Source organism: Arachis hypogaea, chromosome 15, assembly GCF_003086295.3.
Source record: "Arachis hypogaea cultivar Tifrunner chromosome 15, arahy.Tifrunner.gnm2.J5K5, whole genome shotgun sequence".
In the NCBI taxonomy this organism is placed as follows: domain Eukaryota; kingdom Viridiplantae; phylum Streptophyta; class Magnoliopsida; order Fabales; family Fabaceae; genus Arachis; species Arachis hypogaea.
In genome coordinates, this window is record NC_092050.1 from 59,518,690 (window position 1) to 59,537,351 (window position 18,662).

Below are 18,662 nucleotides of genomic sequence, written 5' to 3' on the forward strand. Positions count from 1 at the left end.
ATAGAATACCAAATATAATGTAATAAATAATAAATAAAACACATTTTATCTATAGAATAATTGGATAAAGAATGAAGATATTTTTTTAAAATATAATATTTAAGTTAATCAAATAATACTCAATTTGTTTCGTGGGTATTCAACTTCTTTTTAAATAATTTTATTTAATGTACGAATAAAATTCGTAATCAAGTCCTAGGAAAAAAAAGTGGTTCTTGAAACTATTAATCAAAGATTGGATTAAGCAACCAATAATGGCTTTAAAAGTGGTTACAGAAAGAAGATATAACAGTTAAGTAACAGCATTGAAATAAAATTGATTTTGTTGATTTCAGTATTCAGACTAGATTACAGACAGATCTAATAACAATTTCTTTTAAAAATATATATTTATTTGTTATACACAATAAAAAATTACAATAAATAAAAAAGAGACTATATAAATGACCCACCACTTTTCTTTATCTACTTTTAAAGCAAACTTCAAAATTTCCAAAAGATATATTAAATTAAATTCTAAATTAAAATTCAAAACTCAAATAAAAACAGAGAAGAAGAAGTACGCACACTGTTTTCAATCGCGTTTCTCTTATCTCTCTTTCTCTCTCAACATTCTCTCTCTAGAATTTCCGGCTTCTTGGTAAGACGTTTCTCGGGAAAACCCTTTGAATCCACCGATCCATACTGCGTTCGATTCCTTTCTTGTTCTGTTGAGTTTGCTGTTTCGATCTCGAATTTGATTCTCCTTTTCTTTTGTTTTGTTCTTGTTTCGGTCAATTAGGGTTTTTAATTTCTGATATTCTTTCGAAGTTCAACGGCAATGAGCGATCACTTGGTGCTATTCGTCGACCGTCTCGGGCGCCCCGCCGATCCCGTCGCACAGCCCGCTCAGCTCCCAGTTGATCCCTCGCCGCCGCCGGCGGAAGTGGTCCACGGACCTTCTGGATCCGCTCCGGCAGCGGATCGCGACGTTGAGTTGGAACACGGCGGCGATGATGAGGAGGAGCCGCTGATCCAGATGGCGGAGTGCCGCATTTGCCAGGAGGAGGACAGTGTCTCCAATTTGGAAAGCCCCTGCGCCTGCAGCGGAAGTCTCAAGGTATCGAATAATTTTTTTTTGTTAGGCCTTGTGTGATTAGAGAGGAAAAGACGTACCTGTTTCGGTTATGTAGGTGTATATCTTTCTGAAAAGTTAAAAGTTTTTTTTGCTTTTCGCGTTTTCTATACGGTACTCTTTAGGAAAATGTATATGTAAACAGAAAACTGCCGAACTACTCTTATTTTTCTATAATAAAAAAAAAATTGTTTGGTCCATTTAATCTCTTATGACTAGTGTTGAAGCTTAATTGTAATTACTGACCGGATATATACTTACAGTAGGAGTTCAGATTTTGACATAAGTGCTCTTTTGTATTTTATTAACTTATTAGTTATTAACTTGTTATTCAACGTTAATATAAATGTGTTAATGCATTATTTCAAGGTTATATAAATGAGTTAATTTATGTTTTGCCATTATTTTGGGAATTGTGAACTAAATGTTCTTGGAGAAACTCAAGTTTGGAGCAAGCTGAACTGCTTCATTGTGTTCATGCTGATTTCCTTGGTTGCTATGTTAGTCTATCCATCATTTGAACTGTTGTTATTTGGTTTTGCACAGTATGCACACAGAAAGTGCGTCCAGCATTGGTGCAATGAGAAGGGAGACATAACTTGTGAGATATGCCATCAGGTATCTTTCCTTGTTTTGTTTGTGTCTATTCTTTTGTATTCCATTACTTTTCTTTCTTCTTGTTTGGTTATGATGTTGGAAGATTGGTATTTCTTAGCCTTATGAACCTGGTTATGCTGTTTCTTTTATGCCAATGATTCTTCCTTTGTGTGTATGTCACTCTTAGCCTTATCAACCTGGTTATACTGCTCCACCACCACGCCCGCAGCCCGAAGAAACTACCATTGACATAGGGTAAGCTGAAATATTCTATTTTCAAATATTATTTGATTGATTGGGCTATGTTAGTTGTGTGTAAACATTTTTAGTTATATAGAGACTGCTTTGCTTTTTAGAGACATCCGAAAGGCCTGTCTTACTAATTCATTCTCACCTTTCTTGCAGAGGAGGCTGGACAATATCTGGCACGCCTTTGGACTTGCGCGATCCTCGACTATTGGCAATTGCAGAGGCTGAACGCCAATTTTTGGATGCGGAATATGATGAATATGCTGCTTCTAATGCCAGTGGAGCTGCATTTTGCCGCTCTGCAGCTCTAATTGTAAGCTATTACCCTGCATTCCTTTTTCTTATTTATTTGTTTTGACCAAATCATTTTTAGTAAGTGATAATTTTTCTTTTCGCTGTTCATTCACAATTGGTGTACAGACATTCTTGTTTGAGGTCTTGCTACTGCACATCTAATATAGGCATATAGCCAGGAAACCAGGCCTTAGTCACATTTATACTCATATTTGAATTTCTTAAGAATCAATTTTACTTGCCATGGGTAACTATGATGCATCATTCCACGTTTTAGATGGTTACATTGCAATTTATTTCATTTGTGCTATAGAACGTGATTTCAAGCCCAATTCTTTCTACTTGGTGCAGTTAATGGCCCTCTTACTCTTGCGGCATGCACTTTCTGTCACTGATGGTGATGCTTCTGATGATGACCCATCCAATTTTTTCTCCGTAAGTGATTAGGGTTCTCCTAGTTACTTGTAATGTTACTGCTCTTTGCATTATTTCCGGATGTGTTGTGTAGCCAATCTAATTAGCTCATCATTCTATGTAGCTTTTCTTGCTACGTGCTGCTGGATTTCTTTTACCTTGCTATATAATGGCTTGGGCAATTAGTATTCTGCAGCGTCGGCGACAGAGACAGGTCAGTTTTCATTTATTACTTGCTATACTTGCCCTGGTTTTGCCATTGATCGTTTTTAAAAGATGATTCCATAATGCGTTTTAGTCTGCATAAAAAGTGTAAATCAATCTCTTTCTGCAAATCTCATCGTTATGTGTTTAAACAGGAAGCTGCAGCACTAGCAGCAACCCAAGTTGCTTTTGTCCTACAGTCTGGGCAGCACAGGGGGCTTCAATTTGCCATAGCCCCAGGACCACCACCCACTGTACAGCAGGAACAAGTGTGATTCCGTTGTATATTAGTTAAAATGTATTGATCCCCGGAAAACAAAATTGCAAAAGTTAATGGCCTCTTCGCCATGAAGATGGCTTGTTGAAATTCCAATGCATAGCTCTTGATTTTTCCGAGGTCTCATGTATGTACATATTAGGGTGGTAAAAAAATTGCATGAGTACATTATCTTTTATCTCGGTTCGTTTCTATTCATCCATCTAAAGATGTATCCATCCTAATATGTTTGTGGCGCTACTATCGTCGGGGTCTATTTGTAATTAACATGAGCCTTGGAAAGGGATATTTATTTTGTTTCTGAATATTTGCTTTCATTGTTCATAAAAGACAGGTATAACACACTGAAGTGGGTATTATAATAAAGTGTAATAATATGCTGAATTACATACATTTCGCACATGCTATAGCTTGAGTAATTTATAATATGCATGGTTTCTAACTGCCAGCATTTTGGTTTCCACCAATAATAGTTGTTGAGATAATAACATAGAATCAATTAGAAGAGTCTTTTATTACAAGAAGGAAGATTGCGAGTGTACATATAGTTATTGTTATATACCTTTAGGAAAATTATCCCGTATACCGGTCAAAATGTGCGGAACAGCATATGCCTGGTATCAAGAAGTTGTCATAACATATTTGTCTTGTAGAGAAGAATAAAAAGAGTAAAAAAACCCTAATTTTGTGAATGGATTGTTGTAAATGACCAGCTCAAAAGCGTAGATGACGAATACACTATTTAAACTGGTAAGCTATTTTGTTGGGAACCAAATAAATCTGCATTGGTAGCTGGTAGGTCCTTAGGTGTTAGATTTGGTGGTGGTGTGAGAGGGAAGAAAACGTAGAGGGATTCTTTGCGGTTGGATCCGTTGATTTTTCTTCCTTATTCTTTCTTGTACTCTCTTTATTACTTCTCCTCACAACAAACCTTACACAAGTGTAGAACAAAATTTGCCATGACCTTCTCAGCTTCAAAAGAGACATAAACAACACATGGTCAATGGAACTTTTCTCGAACTGAAAAAGATCGAATCATAAATAAATACAACAAACTCCAAAATAAAAAAAGAATTAGAGATCTGGAGGGAAGGACAATGAAGATGGACTTGCAGATTCTCTTTAGGTTATTCAGAATCCACATAAACAAAATTTTCCTATTAAGACCCTTTGATGAGTTGAACTCAAAATGGCAGTGATCTCCTTCTCAGACATACACACAATCATAGCAGCTAGACTTTCATTCAATTTATATTTTTTATTTTATTTATTTATTTAAAGTTTTTGCCTTGCGTCTTCTTTAAGCAAACAAAACAAAATAGGCACGGCTTCTTTTTTGTTACCTTTTAGAATCTCACGTTGCATGCAATTTATTATGGTGAATTCTATCATGTAGAAGAGAGATTCTTTTTATATGTGTAAAAATTTGTTGTCATTTTTTTAGTAGAACAAGTGTCTAGAGAAAAAATGTAATTAAAACTATAGTAGAAGACAAAAGCTAATCTTGGTGTGAAGTGTAGACCCCACTGCAGTGGATGAATTAAAGTATTTAATGATGTAAAATTGTTAAATGTGTGATTAGTTATTAATTATGAATGATAATGATGAGCTGATTTTTTTTTTTCTTTAACGGAGATAAATTTTTGGGCCAGGCCAATTTTTTTTTTCTGGATTTGAGTCATAATTGATTTTTTTTATGAAAAATGAAAATAATAAATATAGTATTTTGTGGGTTTGGGGTTATTTGAGGATTTTTTATTTATATAAATTAAATAATTATATTATTTATCGATTTCCATTATTTCCAGTGTTTTTACCAAAATCCATTTTTAAGCATATTTTGTTTACAGTATAAACCAAATATAGTGAATATGATGAGATGTATATATTTCATTTACAGTGTAAATGAAATACGTGCAAAATACACTGTAAACAAAATACGAGTACCTGTAATTATAAAAAATTTAATTTTTCTAGGTATAAAAATATAATTTTTAAAATGATAAAACCGTATTAAAAATATAATTTTGACCGATTTTAAAAATAAAATTTGATATATATTTTTTAATTTAAATCTTATCTATATTTTAAAATTTAAACTAATAACTTGTTATTCTAAACGTTTCAATTAATATGAAAGATAGACGGTTTTAATGAGCGTTAACTCAAGTGACATCATTCAAAACTGCCCATTCAAACACATAATTTAAATCTGTCTATTTAAATCGAAGCGATCAAATCATAATTTAAAATGGCGATCACATAAAATTCTAAAAACCATCTCATTTAAATTAGTACTAAAAAAAATAAAGACAAAAAATTTAAAAATTTTGATAAACAAAATTTAAACGATATATAATTTAAATTTAAAAATTTTAATATAATTTGAAGGATATAATTTGAACATTTTCAATAGTAGAATACATGAAAAATCTTATAAAATTTGTTATATTAAAATGCCAAGTTTAAATTGCGTGATTTCAATTAAAACCGTTCGTTAATTGAAACGTTCCCATTCCTAGAATAACAACGTGAGAAAATTATTAATTTAAATTTTTAAATATAGATGAGATATAAATTAATTAAGGTAGAATTATAAGTTATATTTTTATATAAACTAATTTTATTTTTTAAATCGATCAAAATTATATTTTTAATACCATTTTATCATTTTAAAAATTATATTTTTATACCTATAGAAATTAAATTTTTTATAACTACGTATTTCGTTTACAGCGTATTTTGCACGTATTTCGTTTACACCGTAAACAAAATATATACGTCTCATGATATCACTATATTTCGTTTACACTGTAAATGAAATGCATTATATTTCGTTACAGTGTACATGAAATACGTGCAAAATTAATTCGTTTACACTATAAACAAAATATGCTTGAAAACGGATTTTGGTAAAAACACTGAAAATAATGGAAATCGATAAATAATATAATTATTTAATTTATATAAATAAAAAACCCCTAATTTAAATATGTTTTGTTTAAAATTAAAGATTAACCGCTTTAAATTTAACTAACACACAAGAAATTAAATTCTAAATTTAAATAACCATTCTAGCCGATAAAACAATAATTTTTTACAAATTCAGTTATTCACCGTATCTTTATTTTAAAAATAATTTACTAACAAGTAAAAATTTAAATAATAATTACTTAAATATTTTTGTTCACATTAACCATTACCTACACATAATTTATGTTATCATTAAATTAACCTACACATAAATGAATTAACAACTAAATTAACATTATTAAGTATAAAAAATCTGGTCATCAACACTGTATCTATTTTTTAAATTTTATAAAAAATGCCAATCCTAAACACTAAACCTCTTATCATTAAATATTAAAATACTTAGCAATCTAATTTTAGAATAAAAAACTTAAACTATCTAATTTTAATCTTTAACAATAAACCACAAACCCTAATTTCTTAATCATGAAATTTAAATTATCCAATCCTGAGCTCTAAACCATCCAACTCTAAATTCTAAACAATAAATTTCTAAATTTTAAATTCTAAAATTTTCTACACTAAAACCTAAATTCTAAATCATCTTACACTAAACCCTAAATCAGGTAACAATAAATTTAAATAACTAAACCATTTTATTTACAAGTTTAAAAATAATGAAACAACAAAGAATTTAAATGGCTATTAATATAATTTTAATATGTTAGACTTTATTTAAATATTATAAATACAAAGTAGATAACTATTTTTTAAAAATTTTTTATAAGGCTCATTTTTTAAAGGATTCATATTTTTAGCATTACTTATCATTCCATAATTTTAGAACGAATTAAATATAAAAAGAAAGAATAAAAAAATAGCAATAAAATTCACCTAAATGAATCATGAAGGAATGATATCATATCATATCCAATAATAGATAATACTCTACTTAATCTTTATATTAACTAATTCAATGTATAAAAGTGACAACATTCATTTTAAGGATAAATCATATAAATAAACTTTATGAGTTTCAAAATTTACATGAATCAATTACATATGATTCGAATTAGTAGGTGTATTAGTAAATCGAATTCATTGGAATCAATTTACTATGAAAAAATATTTTAGTGAAGACTATTTCATGTAAATCGAATCTATTGGATTTAATTTACGTAAAAAATAAATCCTAAACGAATTTATCATCAAAATAAATTCTAATCGAACAAAAATTAAATTCTAAATGCTAAAGCATTTTATTCTTGTGCACTATTATAATTTTTTTATAACGTAAATTATTTATCCTACTCTAAAAATTAACAATATAACTAATGATTAATTTACCTACTACAAAAATTAACCATATAACTAATAATAAAATCATAACTAATGAATTATTATAGTCTAAAACATTATTAAGAATAAAATTATTGAGAGTATTAGAATAAAAATAACATGTGAAAATACTAAACTAATATTTTCAAAAACACAAAAATACATTTTTCATGACAAAAAAGTGTCTACTTTTCATAAAAAAAATCAATCAACATCTACATCAACACAGAAAAAATCAATTAAGACTCAAATAAAAAAAAAAAATCAAATAACCCCAAAATCCATAAGATATTATGTTTATTATTTTTGTTTTTCATAAAAAAATTTTAATTAAGACCCAAATCCAGGGAATGGCCTGGCCTAGAAACTTAAATCCATTAAAGAAAAAAAAAATAGCTCATTATTATCATTCATAATTAATAACTAATCAACTTTACATCATTAAATATTGGTGAAATTAATTCAGTGTAGTGGGATCCACACTCTCCACCAAGATCTGCTTTTGTCTTTCACCATAGCTTTAATTGCATTCTCTTTCTAGATATTTATTTTACTAAAAAAATGACAACAAATTTCTACACATATAAAATGAATCTCTCTTCTACATGATAAAATTCACCATTTATTATTTATTGCTACTTTCACTTTGCACATTGGCAGATGACAACACCAAGCTAAGGTCTATTATAGTATTATTACACTTGAAGGAAATAGAGATCACAGCTTCTTGTTTTATGAACTTTTCTTTACGGTAATAATAGTTCACTTGGTTAGAGACTTTTTTCAATTTTTCTATAATAATATAAAATTTAAGATAAATTATTACTTTAAATTCTCTAAAATGTTATCGTATTTTGGTGACAAACTGAAAGGCAAGATATGTAATATAATAAGGTAGCTAGTTGTATGAGTTGTTAAAATTGTCGAGGTTGGTCATGGTTTTATTTGAGATAAAAGGGATGGCCAATTGGCCACAAAAAGATTATGTGTACTAGATCTGAATGTGGAATCCGGGATAAACTAAAAAAGTAAAAACCTATTTGAGGACCTTTTGAATAAATCATGATGTCCAGTCAAAAAATTCATATTAAAAGAATAATGATGAGGAATGTATTTGCATTGCTTAGCTTGAGATGTGAGACGCAGTTGCTAAGGAATTGGAACTCTGAGCAGAGAGTTGGATGCCCAATCGGAAAATTGGCTCGGCAGTTCACAAGGTCAGGCCAACTTATCCAATTGAAGTGCTCATCGATGAAGACATTATGGATGAAACAACATCCTTGCTCAATCCCGAAGCAAGTTTAGGCCGTAATTCTAATGAAGATGACGATAAGCAAGACTGCCAATTGGTGTATAATGAGTGCAAGATGCAAAGTGGTGCCACTTGTCCCTTGATTATCAAACACAAACATTGGATGATTGATAATTAAGAACTCACAATAATAGTCCAACCTTAAGCCACCGACGACCCACAATAAGAAAAAGGCCCATCTCTACATTGGCTCGACTCGGCTACAACACAAAGTGAGCCCGAGAAAAGGAGTTAGTCTAAAGTAATTTGGATAGACTTGATATCAACTCTCCTACAATACATCTAAATAATTCAACCAGTTGCAGACCCAACTTAGACCTCAGCTCTTTCTGTCCACTATAATCAGTACATGTGAATCTACACCGTTTATATAATTTATTTTAAATCTCAATGGTGCAAATGTGCAGAATACCAAATTCCTCTCAGATAGAGTGTCATATGCGAACCGCTTCCTACGCTTTATTAGAAAGGATCACAAAGGGAATCTTGTTTTGCCCTCTCTCTGAGTGGGTGTACGCTAGGTATGAGGTAGTGCGGAGAGGTTGGAGGTATTAAGTAGTTGTGTGTCAGGCATTGTCCCTGGGTGACAGGATGGGTGTACATGGTAATGGCACTACATAGGGTTAAACGGCTTAAGCTGAGCCGTTGTCTATGTGGGCTCGTTTCCCACTTATTTGGGCCAGTTATGGATCTTAGCTTGATCCTATTAGTTTATGTATGTCTAATATGATTGTAATTTTTTAGCCCTTTGTATAAGGCCCAGAAGGATAGACAGACTGGTACACAAAAAAAACTGTTGTGTTTAATATATTGTTGTTGAACTGAGTAAATTAGTGGTGTCATATTCTTTGTTTGGTAGTCGATAGTGCAAATATGTTATTTGTGATGAAAGAAGTAATGTTTTTTTTTTATTACTATTTGTTAGAGGCATGAAGATTTATAGATTTTAGGTTTGTTTATCTCATAAGTGATTATGTCATTGCACATTTGCACCTCCACGCTGGAGAGAGCGGGTTAGAAGACCTGCATTTAGTTTTAACTTTTGTGGTTAGCTTATACATGATTCATGCAGCGTGTTATGGGAAGCATTATATTAATGGCGCGAAATATTTAATAGAACAAAGGCGTGGCGTTAAGGTTGCAAAAGGTAGTAGCATTGTGCATGGAGAAGGGAAACATAAGAGAAACGAAGTTCCACATGCATAAGTATTTACTAGATGTAAAGAAGATGACATGATGGTAAGCAGTGACTGTTATTTTTAACTATTCTGGACGAAGACGAGGTGGTGTGTAAGAATCGCAATTTAAAATCGACCATCTAGATAATATAAAATAATAAATTAATTATTCGGAATAGGTTCAAAATTTAGAAGTCTTAATTTGAAATTTTAACGGTGAGATTTGAATTCAGCGAATTTTTTTGGGTAGGAAGATGTGATTTTCTGCGAAAAATTGCATAAAAACCTATACTGGTAAATTAGCCGATAGTACCGGCTTAAGTATGTCCGGTACTGTGTGAGAATAATAAAAACTGTAGAACAACTTAAGACAATAATTAAAGTTAAAAACCGGTGCTAATTCTAAAGGTTTTGCCAAAAGTTGGGTCAAACGAGCCAGAAACGCTAACAAGTTGGACCGGACCTAAGTTGGGCCTATATATCCTTTAATGAGCTTTTCAACTAATTTCACCAACAAAGAAAGGAAGGCACGTTGGTTTGATAAGAGAAGGGAGAAGAGGGCTTGGCACTATTCACCTCCATCTTTCTGATACCATAACTTGAGCTACGGTGTTTTGATTGACGAGCCGTTTGCGGTCACACGAAGCTCTCGTTGAGCTCTTCATTTTTTTTGCAAACAAAGTTGGTAAGAACTCAAAACTCACATCCCAGTTCTCAGCCCTATATAATTTTGTGTTTTAGGTTTGGTTTTTGAGTAAATTTTTGTGATTTGGTTGTTTAGGTATCAACTAATAGTGAGAAATTGTTGGGTTTCATTCCTATTTTCCATGAATATGGTAAGGAACTCGTTTTTCTTATAGATTTGTGATTATTGATGAACTCTAGAATTTATTTTGGGTGTATTGCTTGTGGTGTAGTTTGAAATTGAGATTATTGGTGTTGATTTAGAGCATCGGTCTTGCGTTTGGTTGATTGTTGGTGATTTGAGACTTGTTGGAATCGATTTAGTATTTTGTGCATATTGAGAATCGGCCAAGGTATGTGGTGACCGGAATTCACTCCCCATACAAAAATGATGAATCCGTTCTTTTGGCAAGCGCACCAAAGTTATCGTCAAGTAATAACCCACAGTGGAGTGGGATCGTATCCACAGAGATTGGTAGATTTGAGCAATTTTAATCAATTGGTGAATTAGTCAAGCTAAGCAGAATAGATTGTGATGAAGAATTGTAAATGTGCAGAAATATAAATGAATCAAAAGTAAAGAAAAGCAGTAAATGGCAATAATGTAAAGTGCAGAAACTTAAATGACTTAATTGTAAATGGGAATGAGATTGACAGAATGTAAAGAAAGCTATAAAGAAAGTGGAAGATAAGAATGGGGGAATTCATTGAGATCAGGAGATGTTGTCTCTTTGGATTAAATCCAGCTCATATCCTCTTCAATCATGCAACTCATTGACCTCTTGGCAATCATGATTGATTGAGCCCCAATCCCTTGGTGACTAAATCTCTCAGATCTTGATCAATAGCCAATTCCTTGGTCTAATTGCTCATGAAGAGAGATATGCTTGGTCCCTGATTATACCACACATCATCATAGGTCCAAGTAGAGGGAGGATTATATGTCACCATATCCAAATACCAAAACCCAGATTCTACTCAAGTGTGAGAAGGGATTTCTAGCATGGTTTCATGTTCCTTTTCCAAGGTTCCCATGAAACCCATTTTGAATTCAACCCCTTTTCCAAGGTGATTGAACACTAACATTAAAACGAAATTTCTTCTAGCAAATCAAAGAGAAGATGAAAAGAAGAAGAAATTCACTATCATTAATCCATCAAGTACAACAGAGTTCACTCTCTCAATGAGAGGAAATTTAACTACTCATAGCTCAGAGAAAAGAACAAGAGATGGAAAAGTGAATCTAACTATGCTTCAACTAATAGCTCAACTGCTTAACCTCCTTTTTCAGTATCTTTAGGGGATATTTATACTACTCATAGCACTAGAAAATAAAAGAATTACAAAAAGTGAAAAGAAAAATACAATTTGGAGTGAAAAGAAACTCAATAAACATGATCACCACCTGGCGTGTGAGTGGCGCTTCAGTGGCATGCCACGCCTAACTCTGAATCTGGCTTGGCGTGCCACGCCCAACTCTTCAAGTGGCACGCCTTCCTTCATTGGCCTTGAAGAACGAAATTCTCGCGCGATCTAGAATTTTCACAATAAATTCGCGTTGTAAGTATAGCTCCTAGACTGACAAGAATTCCTTTCTTACAAAAGTTTTTGGTTGTCACAAGTAACAAACCCAATAAAATTTATAAACCGAAGTATTCAAACCTCGGGTCGTCTTCTCAAGGAACTGCAGGGAGGTGTTCTTATTATTAGTTATGAAAAACAGTGTTTTGGGTTTTAAAAGGTTTGAACAAGGGAAATAAATTGCAGGAATTAATAAATTAATAACTAATAAAACTCTTGGCAAGGTATGAAAATTTGGAAGTCCTATCCTAGTTATTCTTATCGATGGTGATGAGAATTGAGTTTTAATCCTAGTTAAACTTTGATTGAGCATTACTTGTCGGTTTGGAACTATACTTGCAACGAAGTTATTTCCTTTAACCGAAAAGAAATTCTAAGCCGACGGTTATATTTCCAAGAACTTTAGGTGTTTTCATCAAGTGTAGGGAGCCGCCTGTAGAATGATCCAGGGACATTTGTGCTATATCTAGGAGTCCATCATAGACGATATCCAGCTTGACCCAGTGGGTGATGATGTAGGATTTTTGTCGGTAAAGAATTTTTCAATGAAATCTCGTTGCAAGTATAGTTCTAAACAAACAAACAATCCTCAATCAAAGTTTAATTTGTTTGTCACAGGTACAAACCCCAATAAAAATAAACCGAAGTATTTAAACCTTGGGTCGTCTCTCAAGAAATTGCAGGGAAGTGTATATGTTATTGGTTATGAGTTGTATATTTTTGTGGTTTTGAGATAGTGGACAAGAATGTAAATGACAAGAAAGTAAATGAAACTTAAATGATACAAAGGTCTTGGCAAGGGTTGATGGTTAAGGATCTCTATCCTTGTCACTAACCACAACATGATAATTTCAAGGATCAATCCCATTAAGTCATCCTCTAACAAGTGAAGGAAAGTCAAATGAGCCTTATAAATCCCAATCCATAAGTCCTAGCTACTCACTAATGGACTTAGTAAAAGCTAGTGTCAATGGACACCAATTATCAATCACTTGGACATTAGCAACTCAAGGTCACCCAAGTTACCATCCCAAGCCAAGAGTAGAAAATCTACTCGAAAATCCAATCAAGTATTTTATCAAACACTTGGAAGGCACAAAAGGAAAGCAAGGTAAAATTGTAAGAAATGAAAAATCTACAACTACCAAAGCAAGAAAACAATAATAGCAAAGCAATTAAACAATAAGAACATCAAACATAAATTGCATTAATTGAAATCAAAGGAAACAAAAGTGCATGAACATAAAAAATGACTAGAATAAGAAATTAACAAAAGGAACTAAAAGAGTAAAGATATAGCAACAAGAAATTGAAAGGAAAAGTAGATGAAAACAAGAATTAAAACCTAGATCTAAGAAGAGATTTGAATCTAATCTAACCTAATTCTAAAGAGAAAATAGAGCTTCTCTCTCTAGAATTCTAACCTAAAACATGATGAAAACTCAACTATGACTACTCGGTTCATTCCCCCTTAAATTTCTAGTTCAATAGCATCAGAAATGGGTTGGATTGGGCCCAAAATGCTTCAGAAATCGCTGGTCACGTGTTGCCTTTAATTGAGTCACGCTGATCTTGCGACGTGCATGCATGGACGACGTGTACACGTCACCTAACTACAAGGCAATTATGGCAAATTACATATCATTTTGAAGCCCCGGATGTTATCATTTTGAGGTCAAGATTGACAACTTAGTAATTCCTTCATTTCTTCATGTGTTCTCCATTTTTACATGCTCTTTCTTCATTCCCTCAATCCAATCTTTGCCTTCTAAACCTGAAATCACTTAACAAACATATCAAGGCATCAAATGGAATCAAAGTGAATTAGATTTATCAATTTTTAGGCCTAAAAAGCATGTTTTCACTTTTAAGCACAATTTAAGGAGAATTTACAAAACCATGCTATTTTAGTGAATAAATGTGGGAAAAGTTGATAAAATCCTCTAAATTCAACATAAGATAAACCCTAAAAATGGAGTTTATCAACCTCCCCACACTTAAACAATAGAATGTCCTCATGCTAAACCATGAAGGATAAGAAACGGTATGAACATTTATTCAAGGTAACTACCTATATGTAATCTATTTACATGCAATCTATCTCAATGCATACAACTACTTAGTCAAAACAAATCAATTTCCAATAATACGTATACGAATACGAGGGCTAAGGCAATTATGATCAAATCAACTCCACAATTGAATTGAATTATTGAAAGAAATTTACAAACTTGCAAGAAAAGAAATAATAATAGGTGGAAACATAGAATTGAGCAATCGAACCCTCACCGGATGTGTATCTGCTCTAGTCACTCAAGTGTTTAGGATTGATTCACTCAATTCTCCTCTAATCATGCTTTCTAAGATTTGTTTTTCATCTAACAATCAACGATTATTCAATGCATGCAAACATATATCATGAGGTCTTTTCATAGGTTGTAATGGGGCTAAGGTCAAGGTAAGGATATATATGGCTAAGTGAGCTTGAAATTTGAATCTTTGATTAACTTAAGCTCTCACCTAACCTACAACCTATACAATTCAAATACAAACCCAACTACCCATTCTTTACTTTTTCACACACGCATGCATTCTCTTTCTTATCACAACACATATGTATTGTTATTATTGCTTTACTTTGGGGTATTTTTGTCCCCTTTTTATTGCTTTCTTTTTCTTTTCTTTTCTTTTTCATTCATTTTTTTATATATGTATATTTTTTTCTTTTCTTTTATATTTTTTTCTTTTCAAACTAAAAATATATACAAGAGCATCAATGCATATGGTTTAACATTTAATACATGTGTATGTACCCAATTCCCAAGATCTTCAATGAAAATACAAAACATATTTTTACCTCAACTAATGTCCCAAGTTTTCCCACACTTCAATGATACACACACTCACTAGCCTAAGCTAATCAAAGATCCAAATTAAGGACATTTATTATTTTTTGCTTTAAGGCTCGTAATGTGCTAAAGTTAAGAACAAGAGGGGATTAAAATAAGCTCAAAATTGGCTAACAATGATTGATGAAAGGTAGGCTATTTAGATAAGTGAACTAAATAAAATGATGGTCTCAATCATATAAATGCATGTATACATGGAATAATGGATATAAAGAATCAAACAAATCAAATATTACAATCATAGAAAGAGAATAATCACACAGAAGAAGGAAAATAGTGGTTATATGATGTAACCACACAATTAGGCTCAAAACTCACAAGGTTGTGTGTTCTTAGCTCAAAAATATGTTCCACAATGTATAATTCAAGCAAGTTCAATGAAAAATATTTTACTCAAATCAATTGGGATGCCAATGCCCTATTAAGAATGTTCTTCTTGGAGAATTTCATTATTTTAACTAAGCTTATTATACATATATGCAAACCTAGAAAATGCATCTAAAAATTCTAAAAGACCTAATAATAACAGAAAAATAAAATATGAAAGTGTCAGGATTAGAAATTTGTCACCCAAAAATGACCGTTTCAGTCAGACGACCTCCCCACACTTAAAAGTTTGCACCGTCCTCGGTGCTTTCAAAGATGAGCAAGGGGGATATGGTGACTTTCTGGATTGCCACCTTTAGCTGGTGGATCAACCGGTTGCTGCATGTTCTTTCTTCTGCTTCCCTTGTTGCTTACAGTGCATCCTCCATGAAAAATAGAAAACCAGATAAGAAAACAAGTAAATGCAAAAGCAAGAAAGCATATATTGTTAGAATGAGGTAATAATCACTAGAATGAAGTGAGTGATCCAATGTGTGACATGGATAAAAGTAAGTGTGCATTCTAAGTTGCGCGCGATTTAGAACACACACACTAACATAAAAAGATATGTCACAGTTACAAAAAAAGAACATGCACTTTACTCATTCTAGTGTGCTTGAGATGCTTCAAAGGAAACTTGTAAGTTAAGACCAACAAACAAGTCATAAAGTAGCATGAAAGCATTCAAGCGATAATCAAACAATTATGAAATGGAAGATGAAGGGACATTGGTTGATGTGCAAGGAGACTTTAATGATAAAGGAACAATGAAAATCACACATCAACCAATGACACACTTTGAATTTTGGTTTCCATCACCTAGTGGACATAAAATAGGATACATGGTTGCTATGCAAAGTAGTAAAAGAGACTAGAGGTGAAATCAATCACATAGCAAGAAAGGTCCATATAGCTTGACAATTTCAAAAAGTTGTCACTAGGTGAGCTTACAATCCAAATTCACAATTGGGGCATTATGCCAAAATGACTAGTTTCACATATGTGTAGAGCACATAGTTAAACAATTGAGGGTCAACATGTCCTTAAGGCATAAGCATAACATATGGATGCATGTGATCAAGCAAGACAATGCATTGAGATAAATGCATAACATCTGACATCAAGAAATTGCCTAGTTAAAGTAAAAAGTTCCAATCACATGTGGCTAGCTACAACATGCAATTCAAAAGATTTAGAATGCTTGAAAGGCAATTCTCATGCACTTGGTATGCACAAAATTAAGCATGAAGAACTCAAAACAAAGTAATAAATTATAGCCTCAATAAAGGATTCCAATAATGAATATTAACAACAATGATGCTAGGATAGCATCTCATGGGTAATCAGCAGCAATTAACATCAAAATCAGCAAATTAAATCAATAATCCAACACTTAGCACCAAAATAGAAAATTGAACTAACTAACTAACTAACTAACTAACTAACTAACTAACTAACTAACTAACTAACTAACTAACTAACTAACTAACTAACTAACTAACTAACGAAAGGAGAAGAAGGTAGATGGTGAATGATAATGGTGGGTGATGGTTGGAGGAGTGAAATAAAAGAAAAAAAGAGAGAAGAAGAAAATAAATGGAAAGAAGAGAAGAAAAGAAAAGGTGTGTGAACATGGCAGGGGGTCACGCGTATGCGTGGGTCACATGTACGCGTGACAGGAAAAAATGGAGATAATGCGTACACGTGGCTCACGCATACGCGTGGGGTGGAATTTGTGCCAGACGCACAGTTTTAGCACCCCACCAGCATAACTCTCTGGTTTTTGGCTCATGTAGTAGCAGCATCAGCGCGACGCATGCGCATCGGCCACGCGCACACGTGGGCGTCACAATTTTTTTTTTTCAAGGAAAGCATAAAAATAGAATCAAACACTCTCCTACCCAATAAACACTCTAAACTAACCAAAATTCAAATTTAACTAAAAATCTTTTAGTTTTTGAAAATATTTTTTTTTCAAAGATAATGCAAATAAAACTTACACTTCAAGCAAAATGCAATTCAAAAACAACCATTCTAATCAAAACATGAATCTAATAAGCAACCTAGCAATCAAAGAAAGATATGCAAAAGTATGAAAAGAAGAAAACTACCCAACAATGGCAACTCAATTCATTCATTGATTATATATACAAGAGAATGGAAAGAGTTTACCTTGGTGGGGTGTCTCCCACCTAGCACTTTTATTTATTGTCCTTAAGTTGGACTTATGGGGAGCTCTCATTAAGGTGGCTTGTGCTTGAATCCATCCTTGAACATCCCCCAACGCTTGGACTTCTAACAAGCTCCATCATTCAAAATTAATATCTCCAAGCCTTGATGGAGTTTTTCACAAACCATGAGCTCCCAAAATTGATCCTCTTTTTGTGATCCAAGATCCCACACTTTGTTTTTACACTCATCTTCTAATTGATCATCATGATTCCATTTGGGTGGTAAGCAAGCCGAATTCTCATTTGAGCACCAAATTCTCTTCCTAGATCCATACAATTTAGCATTTTTCCAACCATGGGACTTATGCCTTGAGGGTTCAACCTTAATGAGCCTAACATCATTTTGCCAACCACTACACAATTCTCCCATACTTTTCAATCCACAAAGAGCTCTAAGTTAACCATCTGTTTCAAGCAAACCATATTCAAATGGGATAATGAAGGTTAGGGATAAGAGGTTTACCCACTTGAATGACATAATGGATGATGGTGACTTAGGAAGGGGTGGTCCCAATGATCTTGCAAGTGCCACTCCCTTGTGGTCTTCTTTGACTACTTCTACCTCTTGGCAAGCTTCTTCAATTTCAATTCTTTTCTCACCACTATGCATTCTTCATTCCTCAATTCATGCATTGGAGCTTGTGCACTAGTCCCCTCAACATTAATTTCACAACACAATGAGGAAGGTTCAACAATCTCAATTAGCACATTAGTTGGTGTGGAATTATCTTCAATAATAGGACTTGTTGCTTGCTCAACTTCTTCCAATCTTTTCTCAACAATAATATGTCTCGGAAGTTGCACATTATCCTCTTCAACATCAAATTCATGCTCAATGGAAGAGTGTTCAACAACTTCCACAAAATCATCAACAATGTTGCTTGGTGTGGAAGTGTCCTCAAGTTTGAAATCAACCTCTTGTTCAACTTCGGGTAGGTCTT

At 32.9% G+C, this 18,662-nt stretch overlaps 1 protein-coding gene across 2 annotated transcripts; it reads left to right on the forward strand.

Annotated features, from left to right (window-relative positions):
* Positions 1-256: 256 nt before the first annotated feature.
* On the forward strand, positions 257-3,542 carry LOC112750370 (uncharacterized). Of its 2 annotated transcripts, XM_025799074.3 has the most exons (8): positions 257-640; positions 782-1,099; positions 1,661-1,732; positions 1,899-1,966; positions 2,117-2,273; positions 2,606-2,689; positions 2,793-2,882; positions 3,028-3,542. In XM_025799074.3, exons 2-8 carry the CDS (start codon positions 821-823, stop codon positions 3,145-3,147), a joined length of 870 nt encoding a protein of 289 aa, XP_025654859.1. In that variant the 5' UTR covers positions 257-640; positions 782-820; the 3' UTR covers positions 3,148-3,542. The 2 variants fall into 2 exon arrangements, with proteins under 2 accessions (XP_025654859.1, XP_025654860.1); XM_025799075.3 differs by lacking the exon at positions 257-640 and having other exon boundaries at positions 668-1,099.
* The last annotated feature ends 15,120 nt before the right edge of the window (positions 3,543-18,662 follow it).

What these genes read in the sequence shown, in the direction of transcription:
- LOC112750370 (XM_025799074.3), top strand. Translation starts at nt 821, where the DNA reads ATGAGCGATCACTTGGTGCTATTCGTCGACCGTCTCGGGCGCCCCGCC. An exon ending in CTTGTGAGATATGCCATCAG is followed by an intron (nt 1,733 to 1,898) that starts GTATCTTTCCTT and finishes TGTCACTCTTAG; the next exon opens with CCTTATCAACCTGGTTATAC. An exon ending in GAAACTACCATTGACATAGG is followed by an intron (nt 1,967 to 2,116) that starts GTAAGCTGAAAT and finishes CCTTTCTTGCAG; the next exon opens with AGGAGGCTGGACAATATCTG.